This window comes from Mastomys coucha, unplaced genomic scaffold (genome assembly GCF_008632895.1).
Source record: "Mastomys coucha isolate ucsf_1 unplaced genomic scaffold, UCSF_Mcou_1 pScaffold15, whole genome shotgun sequence".
In the NCBI taxonomy this organism is placed as follows: domain Eukaryota; kingdom Metazoa; phylum Chordata; class Mammalia; order Rodentia; family Muridae; genus Mastomys; species Mastomys coucha.
In genome coordinates, this window is record NW_022196897.1 from 12336096 (window position 1) to 12355733 (window position 19638).

Sequence of the window (19638 nt, forward strand, 5' to 3'; positions counted from 1 at the left end):
GGGATGGAGGCTTCTGCACACTGCAGTGGGTTACAGTTCTTTTTTTTTTTTTTTAATTTACTTATTATTATAAATAAATACACTGTAACTGTCTTCAGATGTGCCAGAAGAGGGTGTCAGGTCTCATCACGGGTGGTTGTGAGCCACCATGTGGTTGCTGGGATTTGAACTCAGGACCTTCAAAAGAGCAGTCAGTGCTCTTACCCACTGAGCGATCTTGCCAGCCCTGGATTACAGTTCTTAAGCCCCTAAACATGGGGTCATCATATAGCCTGGTTCCAACACACAGAGACACACACACACTTAGAGATGCACACAGAGATGCACAGACAGACACAGAGAAACACACAGACACATACACACACAGATACACAGACACAGACACACAGGTACACACACACACACACACACACACAAACACAGAAGCTGTATTTGAAGATGTATGGAAACTTTCCACAGGAGATGGTTAGATAAACTGGTATCCCTTGACCTGCACTTTATCATACTTCAGATGCTGTTTTTATAAACCATGTACATCAAGTGTGCTGAGCCACTTCAACAACATTTTTTTGCTTTTGTCTTTTGCCACAACTTAGTAACTACTGCAGTATTCCAGACGTTCTTACTAATTTGCTATAGTGGCCTGTGTTGCATGATTTTAATGGGAAAATATAAAAACATCTATTCACCGCGGACTGGGCACCAACAAACCAAAGAAAAGATGCTTCTAAGTCCAGCCTGATGAATGGTGAGTTTACTGGGGTTACCTACAGGAGTGTGGGAACTCAGAGGTGGACCCGCCCTTGGCAACTGATGAACAGCTCTACTGTGAACAACAGAGGGGAGGAAAGGTACTCTACAAGTCTCCCTCCAATCCTCACAAGGGGAAGGACCAACAGAGCTCTCCTCTGAGGGCCTCAGGTAAGTCATCACACACAGTCTGTATCAAAATGACCACAGTGCTGCCCAGCCCAAAGGACACAGCCCTGTATTTGTGAGCTGATATACATTGTATCTACTATATGAAGTGCACTCCTTGCTTAAATCATTGAGCCTTTTTGTTGAGATCCTTTTGTTGGTGGCAACAGAGGAAGAAAGTGGTGCCTGGCAGGTTCCTAAGACAACAGTGAAGTTGGCCTTATAATAAACTTTTCTTTTTACATTCTCTTCAGTCTGCAGTGCTGTTTGATAGTATGGTGGAACTTTTAGAATTGAGGTTGGTCCTCTTACATTGCTGCTGCTCTATCAACGAATTCCTGTTATGCTGTGGAGTACAAACCATTTGTTGTCGACAATGTCCACCATTTCACCAGGAACAGGAAATAGCCTCAGGTCACAATTCACCACCTTAGGAAATGACTTTGTACATCCATTTGTAAAGAGCTTGGTGTCTGTTCAGGTTCCATCATGGGGTGACAGTGGTTCAGTATTCAGGCCCTGTCTCTAACTTTAGGTCTCTTGCTAGTCCTCTGCTAGAGTCTTTAGACACCCCAAATCCCCCATAAAGGTTAACATCTTCCAGTGTGTGTGTGTGTGTGTGTGTGTGTGTGTGTGTGTGTGTGTGAGATATGTGAGTGTGGTGTGTGTGTGTATGTGTGTGTGTGTGTGGTGTGTGAGTGTGGGGGGTGCGGGCACACGTGTGTGTATGTGAGCAAGCGCATGTGTGTATGTGTGTGGTGTGTGTGGTGTGCGTGTGTTGTGCACACACGTGTGTGTATGTGCGCAAGTGTATGTGTGTATGTGTGTGGTGTGTGTGCGTGTGTATGTGTGTGCATGTGTGTGTGGTGTGTGTGTGTGGTGTGTGTGTGGTGTGTGGTGTGTGGTGTGTGTGTGTGTGTGCGCACACACGTGTGTGTGGGTGTGTGTGGTCTGGGTGTGTGTTTCTGACACTTTTTTTTTTCTGTGACAGAGTTTCTCTGTGTAGCCCTGGCTGTCCTGGAACTCACTCTGTAGACCAGGCTGGCCTAGAACTCAGAAATCCACCTGCCTCTGCCTCCCAAGTGCTGGGATTAAAGGCATGCGCCATCACAGCCCGGTTTCTGACACTTTTACTGTGCTTGTTTGGGAGCAACATTCATGGTAAGACACATAATTCCACACATAGGACAAGGAACTTAAGTGTTATAACATGATTGCTTCACAAGTCAGCAAATTCCTCATCTTGCCTCTCGCCTTGGAGACACAGCAATATTAAAATTAACAGTGACCCTACAATGACTTCAGAGTGTCCAAGTGAAAAAAAGAATTGTGTATCTCTTGCCTTCAGTTGGAAATTAGGAGTGATGAAGCTTAGTGAGGAAAGCATGCCAGAGGCTGAAGACGGGCTAAATGGCTTCTCACCCCAAACAGACAAATTGTAAATCAAAAGAAAGTTCTGGAAATCTAATGACCATGCATGTAAGGAAAAGAAAACTATCAGCCGGGGCTGGTGAGATGGCTCAGTGGTTAAGAGTACTGACTGCTCTTCCAAAGGTCCTGAGTTCAAATCCCAGCAACCACATGGTGGCTCACAACCACCTGTAATGAGATCTGATACCCTCTTCTGGGGTGTCTGAAGACAGCTATAGTGTACTTACATATAACAATAAATCAATCTTTAAAAAAAAAAAAAAAAGAAAGGAAGAAAGAAAGCTATCAGCCTACTGCTGACAGGGATGAAGTGCTAGTGGTCTGTAGACATCAATAGCTGCCAGCGCTGCTTAAACCAACACCCCATTCCGAGCAGAGTCCAACCTCTCTCAAAGCCCAAGGCTGAAACACAAACACAAAGGGAAGCTGCAGGTGCTGTTGTAACCACAAAAGCAAGCAACCGGGGAGGTCCCGCTGAGGGAGGTCCCGCTGAGATAAATGATTGAGCTGACTTCTCTAAAACATCTGTGTTATTGCACCAGTAGCTTCCTAGGCAGATGAAGCCACTGAAGACTGGCTTTCTCATAAAGATGGGGCAGGCTGACTCCACTGGGCACTGACACATCCAGAAATGGAAGCTGAAGCCTCTGCTGATTTGCCGTTCTAAAATCCTTGGGCCTTAAAACTTATACTAAGTCCGCTCCATGAAACAGAGCTTGACTGGCCGCACATCTGTTCACAGCATGCTTTACTGACCACAGGGCCCACTGTGGAGGCTTACTGCTCAAAGACAAGGATTGGGTTAAAAATTATATCCACTGACAACACACTTGGTAGATAAAGAGCTGTGATGTAGATCTCAAATAAGATAAATATTGTTTTCTAGCCTCCTAACACAACAGCCATTCTATAACTCACAAATTAAGTAATTATTCCACCATAGATACTCTTCTGATAAATCTGGGGAAACAGACATTAAGACTTCTGAGGACTCACTGCGCTAAGCAGCAAGAGCGCTGGTAACCTGGGGTGGGTCTAACGACACACACACACACACACACACACACACACACACACACACACAGGCTTGAAGATGTTAACCTTCATGGGGGATTTGGTTTGTACTCCACAGCATAGCAGGAATTCGTTGATAGAACAGCAGCAATGTAAGAGGACCAACCTCAATTCTAAAAGTTCCACCATACTATCAAACAGCACTGCAGACTGAAGAGAATGTGAAAAGAAGAGTTTATTATAAGGCCAACTTCACTGTTGCCTTAGGAACCCGGCAGGCACCACTTTCTTCCTCTGTTGCCACCAACAAAAGGATCTCAACAAAAAGGCTCAATGATTTAAGCAAGGAGTGCACTTCATATAGTAGATACAATGTGTATCTTTTATATGCATTATGGTAATAATAAGTCCTGGCCTGCGTTATTGCAAAAATGTACTTCTATAATGCTTAGAACCAGACCAGGACATCTTTGAGGCATGCCTGGATTTAGCATTCATTGCTACATCATCTGCAAAGGATTGTGCTCAGTGGAGAAGAAAAAGCCCTGAAGGTGTATACCACTCATGTAATATTCTTGAAACAACAAAATCATAGAAGTACAGGAAGTATTAGTCGTTGCCGGACGTGGGAGTGGGGTAAGGCTGTAGTAAGTCTGCAGGGCTACAAAAGGGCACCATGAGGGTTCTCCTGGGAATGGGAAACTCAGCATCTTCCCTGTGGTGCTGTATTGTATTGTATTGTATTGTATTGTATTTGTGAGGTGTTGTCACTGGGGAATGCTGGGTAAGGAAACAATGCTCTCTCCATACTACCTACTATGAATGCATATATATACTGTATATATCTCATATATATACCATACACATGTGTGTATACACACACACACACACACACACACACTTCAGAGCCCATTGATCTCGCCTGGTCCACAGGGCCACATCCCTTTTACTTCCAGCTCTGATTCTACCAGTGTGTACCAGTGTAAGTCTGGTGAGTCTGTGGAAACTCACATGTTAACCACTTCCAGTTAAAACATCCGGCCCCTCCTGTCTGCCCATCTGTGGGCAAGAGCCAACCACCTCCTTCGTACTGATTAGGGCTGTAAACAGAAAAGGAGACTAGCTCTGGCCTCCTTATTCACCAGAGCAACACTACTTCTTGAGCTAGGATCTGAGACAGATGCCGAGAAGAACTGGAACCAGAGGCTACACCTTAGACAACACACTACCTTCAGACCACATACCCCAAGGACCTTCCCTCCTCCCCAGCCTCAGCCTCTTCTGGGTTCAGTGGCTAGCGGGAAGGAAATGCAAGACATGCATCAGGAGAGGCCTGGAGCAGGCATTAATGAAGCACTCCACAGTGCTTACCTGGGGCCTCAAGGCACTAAGAAGATCAGGCTAGCCCAGCATACCAGGGGGTCACAAAGCTCCTGGGCCTAGAGCTGCATCTGCTTCTACCCTCTAGAACAGGCAAGAATACAGTTGAGCCAAAGCTGCCCAGCCTATGTGCGGCTTTGTTATATATGCTGTGCACACACACACGCACGCACACACGCACACACACATGGCCCTGGTAACACAGTGAATGTGAGATTTGGGACTGCAGCCAGCACTGGAGAAGAGAATGTGGTAATATAACACAAGCCCATTCCACATGGACTCCAGCACTGCCTCTTCAGCCAGCCAGGGGCACAGGATCCTTCCCAAAGGGTTTCCAGACTCTGAGAAACCCAGAGATTGTCCCGGTGGTAGTAGATGTGAATTCCAGAATGAACCCTACCCCCAGGCCTATTGGCTTTGGTGTGGTAGCAATGAGGGGGGAAAGCAAGTAGAGAGTAAGTATCACAAGGTTAACTACAGGAGTAGCTATGTGACCTGCAGGGGCTGGCTATACTGCAAAACAGAGAGCCAGGCGATGCTATACACAGGATGGAGAGCAGCACAGGAAGGAGCCTCTCTCTCTACAGCAGCAGGGATGGGAGCCCAGGAAATGGGAAGCTCTTGATAAGTCATCAAAGAATCCAGGCTGAGGAAGAGGCCCCTGCCACCCTGCCCTCTGTCCAGGGACTAGCTCCAAGCCTAGTAACAGAGAGAAACCATTAGCAATCATTCTCGCCTCAGTGTGAATCACAGCTCTGGGCTCCAGTGTCAAGAGGGATGCTGAGCAGAGAGGGAAGCTGGTGAGGTCACTATACTTTGCTCACAAGTGCCACCTTCACTAGGGGTGGGGGGGCTGAGTTTAAACTGTGACATCTGTGCGAGTATAGCCACAGGATGCAGCACCAGCTGCCGCAGGTTCTATCACTAGCCTGGACACAGCACAGCACACCAGGGCTCCTATGCCAGAGCACCCGTGCCTGAGCCTATCAAGGAAACAGTAGTCAGTTAGAAAGGCAGAGACTACCAGGCAGACCTGGGATGTCTACTCAAGATAGAAACCTGGGGCTTTACAAGGCCCTTCCCCCTGGTGACAACTAGTTTAGAGCCCATCTCAAAATTCTGACCAGGCCTATACTGGCCCAGTTTGTGAAAGGGTCTAAAGACCCCAGAGCAAGGTATATGTTGCACCAGACTCTTACTCCTTTGTCTGACACCTGCTGGCCTTGTGTAAGGCCCTTGCTGGGGGCACAGGCCCAGATCATAGCACACAGTGAGGTTTCCAGCACCCTAGGTCCATTCTGTGTCCCAATACAATTTCTTTTATTCTGTGGTCCCCCACCAGCCTGGTCACCCATGGCGCTAAGTTTTATAAGTGCATATCCCCTTCCCCCTTTCCCTCTAAGCTGCAGTGGACAGTTGTAAGAGAATATGATGAGAACATGCAAGTCTCTTGGCTGACCACACTGGATGCTGACTATCTCGAGACTTCTGGGCCTCACTTTGAATAATTTGAGAGGCCTTGGAAGATATGGAACAGGGGGTGATGGGCATGTGTCCTAAGGCCTAGAATTCCCTTTCTTACAGATGGTCTATTGGAAGGTCGTAGCCAGCAATGGCAAGAAGCAACTGGAAGCATATTGCATTCCTAGATTGTGTAGTCAGCCAGGGGCCTGGGATACTGGGGATCATGGATGCTCTCCACCTTAAGTCAGTGGCTAGTGGATTTCAGGAACACCTCCCACCACTCACCTGTGGTCTAGCATAGTCGCAGGTGGACCTTGCACAGCCGCTGGGCTGTGTACAGCCTCAAGGGCACACAGCCCAACTCATGCCGCACACTCATCAAGATGACCCTACTCTGCTTTTGTATAAGGCAGGTTTTAAGATTCCTTCTTCCCAAGGGCCATCCCTAACTAGAAATACACAAGGACTCTTAGACCCTAGAAATAACTGACAGGGTCTAAGAAGCTACTTCAGCTGGGGCGACTGTAGATCTCTACCTATCCAAGATCAGGGAAGAGCCTGAGCCCCTGAACACAAATCAGTGGGGACTGTTCCTGAGAAGGGCCTTGTTCATGATCCAGAAGTGTAGAGTCCTAAAGCAAAGAAAGAAGTGGGGGGAGAGGAGTGAGACAACAGAGAGAGAGCTAGGTCCTCTATAAATACCCACTTGCAGGGGTGTGTGCCAAGGCAGGAGGCTTGGGTGCCTCTCATCAGAGCAGGGCATCCCTGGGGCTTTATGTAAGCAGCACAGGGCTCTAGGACTGTCCCAGGGACATGTGGCCAGTGAGAGACCACCATCAAGACAGGGCATCTGTGATCTACAATGTGCATACCAATGCTGGACCCACATGTCACCTCCTTCATCCAATGCCACATTCACACTGCAGCCTTCATAGAGCTGCTCAGGGGCAGAGGCCTTGATTCACTGTACAGGGAGCTTCCCTATGTCCTAAGTCTGTCAAGTTCTCAGATGCCACAGGACCCCTGAGTCTCCAAAAAAGTCGTGTAGATATTACCTGGAGGACATTAAACCTGATCTCAAAAGATAGGGGGTCAAAGGTTTCCCTCCATGTAGCTAAAGAGACTACCTCTCAGAACTGAACCCCTAACCCTAACTGCTCCAGCCAAATTTAGGGGCAGCAGATAATCAGAGCCCTGAATGTAGGAAGGAAAGGGGAGTCAGGTGAACTTCAACTTGACCAGCACCAAAGACCATCTGCCCCCCCTGCACCACTCCCTGCCCCCTCAGAGCCACAGAAGAAATACTAGGAAGCTAGAGAATAGCCCACTGCGTGGAGCTGCTAGACACACTGTCACTGTCACGCCATGTCTCTTGTACCCTGTTCAGATATGTCCTGGGTCACCTGATGCCAGACATAGCATTCCCTAAGTACTGTCTCCTTGCCTGGTGGCAGATGTCCATGGTGATCATCCATTTATTCTATCCCTCACTTCCTTGTGCCTTCCCAGCCCAGGAGGAGCACCTCCCAAATCAGGCTCCATCCTCGCACCCTAAAGGCCATTAGACACTAGCAGCTCAGCCCTAAGTTCAGAGTCTGTGGTGGCCATTCCTTGCCTCTAAACTCACTGTCCACTTTCCCTCCCAATAAGGCAGCCCACACTCCTTTTCTTCCCATAGGAGATGAGTCCAGAGAGGGGAGCCTGAGCTCTAATTACATGTCCTGGAAAGGAATCTCGGTTTAATTGGAAGTAAAATGAGATGCTGTGGTTGGAAATGCTCCCCAGGGAAACCACCTGCCTGAGCCAAGACATGTTGAAGCAGGCTAGGACACAACAGGGATGCAGGCATCCTTGTTACCATGGATTTAAGTCCTCTAGGCCAAAGGCTATAGCAGGGTTTTTCTGGGGATCCTGAAAGAGAGGATGCAGTGATGTGGGATGGGGAATGGGGGCTGGGGGCAGGGCATAAGTATGATGGGCACCATAGGGAGCTCAGAGCCCACAGCAGCCTAGGGTGTCAGGTTTGAAAGACAACAGAGGCTCCTGTAGACTCTGCCTTCTCAGTATGCCTCTTGACTGCACTGAGGTCTGGCCCTTTAGCCTCTACCTGGGCTGAGACTGTTCCCAGTACCCTAACTCTCAGCTGTCTGCTTTCCTTCCTGTGCCCAGGGACAGCCTGACTTGATTGTCCTGCACCCAAAGCACGGATGGCCCTTGTCTCTACATCCTCTTCCCTGATATTCACCGAAACTGTCTCTTGAAGATCTCCTGACACCAGTGACAGACAGTACTCTGCATTCGGCTTTGAGCTTCCCTCTCTCCAAGGGCAAATGGACAGTTTGTTTTATGTATCCAGACAAACATGGCCTGCAGAAGGGCAAGAATCTATTCAGTCTCCTCTGTGTCCCGAGAGAGCTAACCAGTGGGGAAAGCAAGAGGTGTCTCCAACAAATACCTTCCAGGTGACCAAGCAAGGTGATGGCAGACAGTGAAGAGGAGGCCTGGGAGGGACAGGCTAGGGGTGCAGGGCTGGGGAGCTCAAGTGCCCCCCTTATTCGCTTGTTCTCCCTCTCTCAGCCCATCCTTGCTCTGCCCTACATGCGTCTCCTACATCTGTCTCCTATATCTCACCCCTCACCTTCACACATATTAGCTGATGCCCTTGCTTCCAAATTCAGTGGGAATAGTCTGTGAAGTCACCAACCACCTCTGCCCACCTCAGTACACCATCTTCAGCTCCCAGACGCTCATTTCCATTGGACAAACCAATACATTGGCATGGGACCTGGACATGTCTTCACTCAGACTCCAGGGCTGGCCTTCTCCAACTGCATCAATTTCTCCTGGACCTTCCCACTAATATTCAGGTAGGCTGTAAGCAGCCTAATATGGCAGGCACTCTGGGCCTCCATCCCCTGACCACATCAGCCAACTTTATTTATCTCTCCTGTTTCGCTATAAAGCACCCTAAGCAATGTACATTATTTTCACTTAACAGGTTCCACCCCAAGGCCCCCATGCCCAGCAGGCTCACTCCTCCACACACCTGAAGCACTTCAGGCCGTATCACATACTTCCCCTCCAACATCAGCTTTGTGGTGCAGAACAAACTCTTTCTGAATCCCCCAATACACAGAAGTGCCCCCTGAGATCTCCATCACCTCTTTGCCCAGGCAGCCCATAGCTATGGGCACCAGAGTGCAGTCCAAGATGGCTTCTCTCGTCCCTGAGGATCCTGTCAGCTGTCTGCTACACTCTTGGTCAGAGCATTAGCCGCAACTCTTCCCAGACACAAACTACCCTTAAGCCTTGAGGCTCACTCATGCTCTCCCAAACTAAAGCCTTCTCTGACTGTCTACACAGGCTGGACACGTTAAGTTGGTCCATTCCAAGAAGCGCCATGACCTAGCCAGGATGCAGACCTGCTGTGGCTACAGTCTGGGGGTGGAAGCCCCAGAGCCAGTGACTGCAGCATCTCTAAGCACCATACAGGTACAAGATTACATAGACTGACAAGAAACAGGCTGGACAAGATGCCTTGCCTCTGCTCACAGGAAGGGGCTCAGCAGTTCTGTCCCTATGCTCATACCATCTGGCAAACACTGGGTGCATAAGTGATGAATGGCTGAAAATGGGTTAAGGATAATGGATAATGGATTGATGTATAATGTCAGCAGAAGGAAGATCAAATGTTCAAGGAAATGAACAGCTAACGGCTGGACATGATGTGGATGGGCATGGGGTAAACAGGCTGGGTAGGAGCAGGGCACAGTTTTCAGGTGGCCTCTGGCTGAGCTGGGATGGTGGCTCTTTCTCTCCTCTTCCAACTAGGATCTGCTCTTGCCGCTATGCAGAGAGAAGTGTGCTTGGAAAAGAAGGTGGGCATGGAAGCCTGCCCCTGTCCTTCCAGTCAGCCAGAGGACCAGGAAGGGAGCAACTCTCCTACTAGGAAGGCAGAGCCCATATTAAAAGATTTAGGCCATGTCCCATGCCACCAAGGGACAAAAGTCTGGGTGGTAATCCATGGGCTGGTCCAATGAAGAGCAGGACTCCTAGCTAAGGAGCCAGACTCTCTGAGAACAGGCCCACATCCCACAAGCAGCCTCAATGCCTGGAAGCTTCCAACACCTCTCATAATCCCCAGAGTCCCAGAGGCATCCTTTAGACCAATATAGGACCCAAAACCAGATCCTACCAGACCCTACCTATGCCCCAGAGCAACCAGCGCCCAGCATAACTCGCTGGTCACAGCTCTTGCACCATATACACTGGTGCAGATAGCAAGATACCGGAGAGGAATGCAAGGAGATAGCAGCAGGCACCAAGCCTTGGCTTCTCTGGGGTTTGGGGGTAAAGGGCACAACTCCCTACCCTACCCCTGCCCAGGCATCTCACAACCTTCACCAACATCAGGAGAAGAGAGACCCCTGCTGGCCACTGGAGATATGCCTGGCTTCACTAGGCAACAGGCCAGGGTGCTGTCTGCCTTTCCCCTCTGGGCTTCTAGCCTTCTAAGCACCAATTAAACAAAGCTTAATTAAAACAACAAAATAACAAGAAAGTACCACACCTCCATATATACCCTGCCATAGGGACCTCAGCTCAGGAGGGTTAGAGATGGGTTCTTCCCTGGGTTTCCCACCAAAACCTCCCACATATACAGGCACATGCAGGTCCTACAGGAGCATCAGAGCAGCTCCTAGCAGGTCATGCATGTAGGCCTCCGTGAGACATGCATCTCCCTTCCACCTGGGGGTGTTCCCCAAAACTTGGTACTATCTCAAGTAATTCAATGCAAAGCCTCAAACCAGGACACCAGAGCCAACTTTCTTGCAAACACAGAAGGCAGAGAGCAGAGAAATGGAACACATGGTTGGGATGAAATGGGCAACCCAGGCAAGTGAAGGAAGCAGAAGGGTGAGAGAAGAGAAGAGAAGACTTCTGGGTAAGAGGCATGGAAGGAAATAAACATAAATGGACAAGGGGATCTCCAAGACCAGAGTAAGACAGTCCTGTCTTCCTTTTGGGAGACCTAGCATCTTCGCTCAAGCATTCACAGAAAGGTCAGCATTCCTGTCTGAAACCACCCAGCAATGGACTGTGGTCCCCACCCCCAGGCCTCTCGTAGGCTCAGAGTTCTAGACAACCTAGGGGTCCTATAGGCAAGGGTTGCATGGGGAACTTGGGTGTCCCTCCTGGCCTCCTATCTCCAGGCAGCCTAAACCTGGGTAGAAGATTCAAGTAACAGGGTCCAGCATCCTTTGTCAGCCCCTTCTCTCAACATTCATCAGTTTGGCCACCACACACTGCACCCTCTTAGATGCCTGCCCTAACTCAGGCTCAGGGGACACTCTGAAAAATAAGATGCCATCTTATCTTCAGGGACTCGATCTCAAGGGAAGAGAGCTGTAAACAGCTGTAGTTACTCCTGGATGCCCCGGGTAGTAACCCTGGATGTGGGGAACACCCAATCCACAGGGGCCACACTGTTCACCAACCCCAAGTGATTCTTCACTTAGGTCAGCAGTGGAAAGCAAGTCTGCATAAAACCATAGAGGGCTTTCCATGACCGCCATGTCAACACATGCCTACCTGCAATCAACAGAAGTGTGCAAAGATTACCATCCCCTGGGAGGCACCAAGGTCACTAACATACTAAACTCCCTGGATGTACCAGACAGTTCTAGGAGACAAACTTCTATGCCTCAACCCTCAGCATTACAAACATCATCCTCATTACAGAAACTACAGCCCAGAGACAGAGAGCAGACCCCCATGTCTCTGTGAACCTTACTTAAGAGCCCCGAGGTCATTACCCAACTTCCTTTATGCCTCAAAAACTGGGACCCAAGGTAGCTGAAGACCCAGACCCAGGCTTCCCAGTCACCTCTTTCCTGCTCTCCAACTGTGCAACGCCCTTCCCCACACCCATATGCACCAGAGCTCCATGGAGGTCAGTGGTCAGCAGAGATGAAACCACACCCACTCATGTTTTAGAAGGGCTCCCACCTATCGTGGGCCAGCTCCCTGCATTCCAGTCTGGGCACTTAGTCTCCAAGCACAAGGCCCAAGGGAAGATGACACTGCCATCCCTAGACAGGACGGAGCCTCTGGGGAAGCCACAGGCTCTATGCGAGCAGTCATCATCCCAATCACAGCCTCTGTTCCCAGCACAGCAGCTCCACAGTCCTCAAGCTCCAGCAGAGCAACAAAAGAAAGATGTACAGCACCCATTGGGCAGATAAATCAATTGAGGTGGCCACACACTGGCCCTGAGCTCCTGGTCAATGGAGAGTTTTATTTTGGTCATTATAAGGAAGTACTGACGTGAGGAAGCAGTGGGTATACATTGTGACTAAACACACTGGGAACACAGGGACTGGAGAAATGGGTCAGAAAGAGCACTAGCTGCTCTAGCAGAGAACCCAGGTTCAGTTTACAGCACGCACATGGTAATTCCAGTTCCAAGGGACCTCATGCCCTCTTCTGACCTCTGAGGGCACCAGGCACATGTGGTGCACATATACAAGTAAAAACACAGTATATACACATATACAAGTGAATACAAGTATATACACATATATACAAGTAAAAACACTCATTAAATAAATCTAAAACCAAGAACATTACCAGGGCAAGAACCAGGAATGTGTACTCAGCCTCACACCATGGGATAGCACAGAGCTACGGGGGAGACATCCCAGCCAGCTCCTCAGACAGGAAGTGGCTCAGATTCCACATGTTCTCCAAGATCACAGATGGATAAAAGCCTTCCTCAAAGAAGCCCCTTACCCCATCCATAGTGCCCAGTGACCACCTTGCTTTTAGGGTCTGTAAGCAAGCTCTGCCAGATAGGCTACTAGGAGTGAGCCCTTGGGAAAACATGTTACAAACACGGCCCTCACAGCAGAAGCTACAGCGAGCAGATGGGAACAGACGCCTATGTTACTTGAGTGGGGAGAAGTAATCCCATTTACCCAGGAGTACATGCAGAGTTAGAGCACTGGGTATCAACATAGACATTTTTGCTGCTTCTGCCCCACAGCAGGGCAGCACACACACTAGTGCACTCAGCCTTGGCCTACCTACCCTGTGAGGACCACCACGAAGTCCATGACGTTCCAGCCGTTCCGAAGGTAGGAGCCCTTGTGGAAAACGAAGCCCAGGGCTATGATCTTGATGCCCGCCTCGAAGCAAAAGATCCCGATGAAGTAAGGCTCCGTGTCATCCTGAAGAAGAGCACAGGACAGAATTCACCTCTGTGTCCTCAGAAAAGTGACTTGGCAGCGGCTCCTGTCTGATGACCATACCTACTACCCCAAAGCTAACCCTGCCAGGCACCCTGGAGACTTCCCCAGCATGCAGTGCTCCCACTAGCTTGAGTATGCTCATCTGACATGGCTCAGAATATGACCTGTCATTTGTTAGCATGGCAAAAGTGTCCTGATTATGTCTAAGAGTCCTTAGGCTTTCACTCTGTCAACCCAGCTCTACTCCACTCACAGGTCACTCAGGACTGTCCCGCTAGAATCATGGGGCAGACTTTACTGAAGGAGGTTTTCAAAAGGTAGTGACGATGCTCTTTGGGGATGCCTGTAAAGCGAATCCTTGTATTAACTAGAACAACCCTTTCTATACAACGAAGTCTTCTCTATCCTAAGAGCACAACGGCACAGGAAGGGAGTAACAGGGCAGGGTCACAGGTAAAGCCAGCAGCCATCTCCGTCTGGACCTGGAAAGCTTGACATCCTTAGACGTGGCTTTGGGACTCATTCACACATGCAATGCACATAGACAAGCAGAACATGCAAATTCTGACAGGGGAAAAAAAGAGAAAAGAAAAATCTCCAGCATTAGGATACTCTAGTGATGGTATCTGTAGAGACTAGAGGGCAGGCAGGAAGCTGGGAGGTGAGTGTAACCCCAGGAACCCAGATGGACCAGAGCTCAGGGAACCTCATCAAAGGTATGGCAACAAAGATTTCTAGGGCTAAAGTCTAAGGAGAGATTATTGTTGGGGAAAACAATGGGACCAAAGGAATGAAGATAGAGACTCTGGTAAGATCCCTAGGTCTGCTTCTAAGCTAAAACCTGCAAGATATGATGTTGGGGAGAAGGATGTTACATGACCACACATGTAATAAGAGCACCGTGTGTAAGGGGAGAAGAACAGAGAGCCTGAGGGAGCTGGACAAGGAGGATTAGCATGATTCAGTTGCTACACTCTGGAGTAGCAGCTTTAAACAGAGGAAGAAATGATGAGAATGCACCCAGCTCCCAGAGTCCGCTCACACAAGGACTGGCCCCCTAGGACCAGCTTCAGCAAAAACTGCTTCTCAGAGCCACTATGCCACATGAAGAAAGACTGGGCATGTGGCCTACTGGTCCAAAGAGCTGCCAGATGAGCTGGGGCCACTAACTTCTTCAGCAGAAGCCTTTCTCCAAGAAGTCTGGCCCTCGAGGGCCCCATGCCTTGCCAACACCTTAGCTTACCCTTTGTCTCTTGCTCACAGGGAGCCAGGCCCCAAGACTGAGCCATGGCTACCTATGGCCCTGAAGTTTGGAACAGGAGGTGCCTATGAGTAGGAGTGAGTGTATGAGAGGAAGCTCCATCTGAGGGGTCTGGCAACTAAGCATTCATGATGGCCTAGTGCTCCTGTCCTGCCTCCTGATATTGGCTCATGACAGGAATGAGGCTCCAGGAGTTTAGATGGAAGGATCTTATTCCTCAAGGGGAGGGGCTGCTGACACCAAAGAAGGAGCTGACCTCAGAAGGTCTTCACAGAGGGCTCTGGTCAGAAAAGAGAAGAGCCATCAGCAAGGAAGCCCCACCCTAGGTTCTTCTGCCTAGTTCCTATAAGGCAGACCCATGACTGAGGCTGATACGGGTGGAAGATGGGTATGCCAATGGCTTGGGGGCTACTGGACTGCAAGCTCGAGGCTTGGGCATCTATAGAAGAAAAGTTAGTATGAAGCAGAGTCCCCAGAGATGAGGAAGCCCACCCCAAGCGAGGCTGGAAACACGAAGCGATCCTAACACCACTCGACCACTATCTGCTACCTATGCAGTACTTCCAGTTTCCAAATCCATCTCTCTTTTGTTCATCCTAACAACCCCTGAGGACTGGGCCTACAAGCAAAACTGGAGTTAGCAGAGAGCTTTCTGGCTTGCCAGGATAGGTCCAAAGGAGGCGCATACTGTTTGTTCTCCCAAGAGCTAAGCCACTAAAATTACATCTCTCCATTCCCACCATCACCAACCAAGCAAACCTGATATACTAACACAGGTACTCAGAAAACTGCACACCAAACTGGTCCATAAAAGGATGCCTACGTTCATGACCTCCTTGCACTGACCTGGGTCTATCCTTGACCCTCTTGGCCATACCTGCCAGAGTTCCCTAGAGACTTGGTCACCATCTGCAACCTGGCATTGGTGACACTCAGCCTGATGAACCTCCAAGTTCACTCTGCTTTCTGGCTCTGGAATGGGTGCTCACCACAAGGGTAGAGCAGGCTGAGGACCTGCCAGAAGCCCAGAGAAATACATGCACTATTGGGCATGCCCACAAGTGCCCAGGAACCATTTCTTACCCTCTACTTGAAATGTGACTGGACACACACTCCTTCCCAGCCTACACTCTAATCCCACTCAGCCTTCTTATGCCCTCCAGGAAGGTCCTCAATGCCAAGGAGCCATCCTAGATAACCTCTAGGTATCTTGGTTCTTGGTTATCTTGGTTCTTCTTGATGGCCACCTACTCAGTCACCCCCTCTTCCAAACTACCGGAGAGAGTGGGAAGAGAGGCCACACCACTTGCCAGATCTCACAGTCACACCAAGCACACGCTAAGCCCAGGCAAAGGGGCAGCAGCAAAGAGCTGTGGCTGATGCTATGCCCTCTCACCTGTGAAGTGGTGTTACCCTCAAACCTCTAGAGACCAGAAGGCTGGCCTTCATTCCTGCCTCTTACTACATAAGAATCATAATCCCAGCAGTATGGCCCCTGATCCCCAAAGTGGATACCACTGAGTTCTAGGAAACTCTTGGCAGGACACTAGAGGAAAATATGGATTCAGAACATTTGGGAAGAAGTGCTTCCTTAGGGAGCACGGCGGGAAAAGTGATCAGCAGGCCACAGGACTACCATAAAGCCTGATACTCTTGTTCTCTTCAAGAGAATGCCCCTCTCTCATTCTAGGTCTAGAAATCAAGGCCAGCATAGCATGCCCAAACGAACCATCTGGGGAGCAGGGGCAGCTAGAGATACAAGAGGCACAGTCAAAGAGCCCTCAGATGAAAGATAGGGCCCTACCCGTCTAGCTCGGGTACATCAGACAACCTGCCACTACCCCAACCTTTCAGGCCCCAGACCCTCAGCCATCACTCACCAGTCGCTCAGACATGGGAGTCTTGTCCCCATCAGGGAGGTGCTGCTCCAGGGCCAGAACAATGCAGTTGGCGATGATAGTGGCCAGGATCATGTATTCGAAGGGCGTGTGTGGGTTAAGGACTGGCTAGGAGGCGCTACGGAGGTAGTGAAGAAGAGGACAGCGCAGTGCAGCAGCTGAGTACTGCTGGCCGACACCCACCTTCCCGCGGACCAGAGCTAGTCTTCCCAGCTCCCCGCCCTAGTTCTGGGGGCAGCCAAGAGGCGGGGCCTCTGCAGTTGCCCAGCCCCTCGTTAGTTCGGACGCCGTCAGCACCACGGACAGCTGCCTGGCCTGGCCCGCCAGCGCCACGGGGGAACCTTCCTATCGCCCCCTAAAGCAGTAGAAGCGGGCCCTGCGCAGGCGCAAACCCTACCTAAAGACAGCCACAAGTATCTAGATCCGCACGTGAACATAATGTACCAAGAATGCCTACCACACGCACGCGCAGCACCGGCTCGTGGATGCCCGCACACAAACGCAGGCACTTGCAGTTAGCACGCGCACAGACCTGCAACCACACAGCGCTCACACCTGCATAGACTCGGATTCGCCCTCCTGTGTCCTCCAGGCCAGCCGCACGCTGTGTGCCCCAAGCTAGCTGCCCAAGACCAAGTGCACGAAGGAACAAGTCTCAGGTCAGAAGGGGCTCCGCCCAGAGTGCACCTGGTCCGTCGTGGCCTCCACGACCACACACGCGCACACCCAAACCACGCACACACGCACTCGGAGACCGCCCCAGAAGCCCCGCCCCGCTCCTCCTTGCTGGGCTGTGGGGTCCGCGACGCGTTTCTCCCAGGTCGCACCCCCTCCCAGCACCAGAAAGATGGCCACTGGGCGCCGCCGCCCAGGCCCCAGCCGCCCCTCCCGGACCCGCCGCGCGGACACCGATGTCGCCCCGGCCCCTGACCTCCGCCGGTTCCCGCCCGGCCAGGCCCCCGTAGGATATGGCCATTCGGTGATGCGCTTAGCGTATTTGCGGACGACGTTGTCCTCGCTGAAGACGAAGAGCGAGCGGTTGACGGTGAAGCAGTTCTGCTTGACTGGGATGGGGTTGTACAGGGCCATGGTCCGTGCGCGCTGCGCAATGGACTGCTTGTACAGGACCCGCTGGCCCGGCGGCAGACCCCCCTGGCCCGGGCCACCCGCCCCGCCGGCCCCGCCGCCTCGAGCCCGCTCCCCGCCGCCGGTGCCCCCATAGCGGCCGCCCAGCTCGTCCCCGAAGCGGACCATGACTCCCGGGCGCCGCGATCATCCCCGGCTCCGCTGCCCGGCACCGAGGGCGCGGCGCGCCAGGGGCTCCTAGCCTAGCCGCAGCGAGCTGCCTGGACCTCGCCCGCCAGCTGCTACCGCACCCGAGCCGCGGCCCCACGCCACGCCCTATAAGGGGTCGGTCACGCGGCCGAGCCTAGCCAATCCGAGTCAGTCCCACCCCCGAACTCCACAGACCCCGCCCCCGCGACCGCCCCCGGCGGAGTCCGCGGCGGTCCTCGGGGAACGCCGAGTTGCTTGCGTGAGCCCAGCTTTAGGCAGCGTGAGCCTCTGCGTGCCCCCGGGGCGCCGCCCAAAGCTTTGGCCGCGTCTGGTTCCCCACCTTAACAGCCTGAGAGGACCCCGGGTGCCCTCGCGCTCCTCGAACCTGAACAGACCCTCCCCTGTGGGGAGATGTCTCTGGCATCCAGAAGCCGCAGCCTAGGTTCTCATTGGCGTTTACACCCCTGTCCTGCGGAGGCCATGTCATCAGCCACTCCCTCTCGCTGCTGGCCATCGGAAGCCGAGACTATCCTCGCCCCTCCATTTACATATATATAGAGAGAGAGGGAGAGAGAGAGATGTAGATATCTATATATACATATACCTTACATGCCCTGATTTGAAACCCCTGAGGGTTTTGCAGTGGAGTCTGTCAAGAGTTCTAAATGCAGCTGTTCATCTATCAGACTCTAAGGTGCTCCAAGATCTCAATTCAGACAGTCCTTGCTCTGCCATTTCATTTTATAAACATTAAGACAGAGCTTTCGTGGTTCACCTGTTTGCCACGCCCAAGACTCCACTTTTCCCAACCTGACATTTTTCTACCAAAGGTAGAAACATCTATATAGCACTTAATGAGTGATAGTAGGTACTGTGAGTACACAGGGTGGCTTGTGGGTCTTATCAGCATTGGACTGACATCTTCCCAAATTACACTTGAATGGCAGAGGAGAAGATAAACAAAGGCAAGTCACAGGGCTGTGAGAAGCATGGAAGATAATCTCTGCCCTGCTGTGGCTTGAATCTGAGATGTTGCTCTTAAAACTAGTATGTTGAAGGCCTGGTCCCCACTGAAGCAGTAACCAGTAGATAACATATTCATTTACTTTTTGGGGGGATCATGAGAGGGCTCTGACTTCATGAATGGATCAATCCATTGATGGATTCATAAATGAATGGGCTGCTGGGAGGCTGTGGAAAGGAGAGTTGAGACCTAGCTGGGGAGTGGGTGCGTGAGGGGCTGCTGCTGGAGGCTATATGGGTCTACAGTACCTTCCTCTCTGTCTCTCACTCTCCTATTTCCTTCCCTCACTCCCTCCTCTCTACTTCTCCTCCCTTTCTGGCAGGATACTCTGCCTCCCCACAGCTTCAAACCAATGGTGCCACAACAGCCATGGGCTGAAACCTCTGAAACTTGTAAGCAGAGCCAAAAGCTTACAGCCTATAAGCTGACCCGAGAAAGCGCCCAGGGAGTTACTGCAAAGTGAGGCAAACAAAACCAAACCTAGAGAAAGTGGGGTGTTCTCCTTGCTGGCATCTGACTCAGCTGCCAAGGATTCCACTGGCTGCACAAAGAACTTAGACTTCCGGAGATGTTCCACGGGCCACTTAGGAAAGCAGAGGCAAGCTGGAGCTTATAAGAAGCAGTCTTAACTTCACATAAAAGTCTGCTTTGGGACAATAATTCTTATCTCCCTTTTTTCCATGATCACTGTATACATTTTTTTTGTTTTAATGCTTATTA

At 50.8% G+C, this 19638-nt stretch overlaps 1 protein-coding gene across 18 annotated transcripts in view; it reads right to left on the bottom strand.

The window, feature by feature from the left end:
• Cacna1b (calcium voltage-gated channel subunit alpha1 B) overlaps positions 1 to 18007 on the bottom strand; it is a 168944-nt gene extending 150937 nt beyond the window's left edge. For all 18 annotated transcript variants that reach the window (XR_004118471.1, XM_031369260.1, XM_031369259.1 and 15 more), the window contains exons 1-3: positions 17590 to 18007; positions 16602 to 16707; positions 13300 to 13439 (exon numbers count right to left, since the gene is read on the bottom strand). Coding sequence is in view for 17 of the 18 variants with exons in the window: in XM_031369260.1 (XP_031225120.1) it covers positions 13300 to 13439; positions 16602 to 16707; positions 17590 to 17873 (530 nt within the window). In the remaining variant the exon portion in view is untranslated. The remainder of the gene's footprint in view (positions 1 to 13299; positions 13440 to 16601; positions 16708 to 17589) is intronic.
• Positions 18008 to 19638: the final 1631 nt, after the last annotated feature.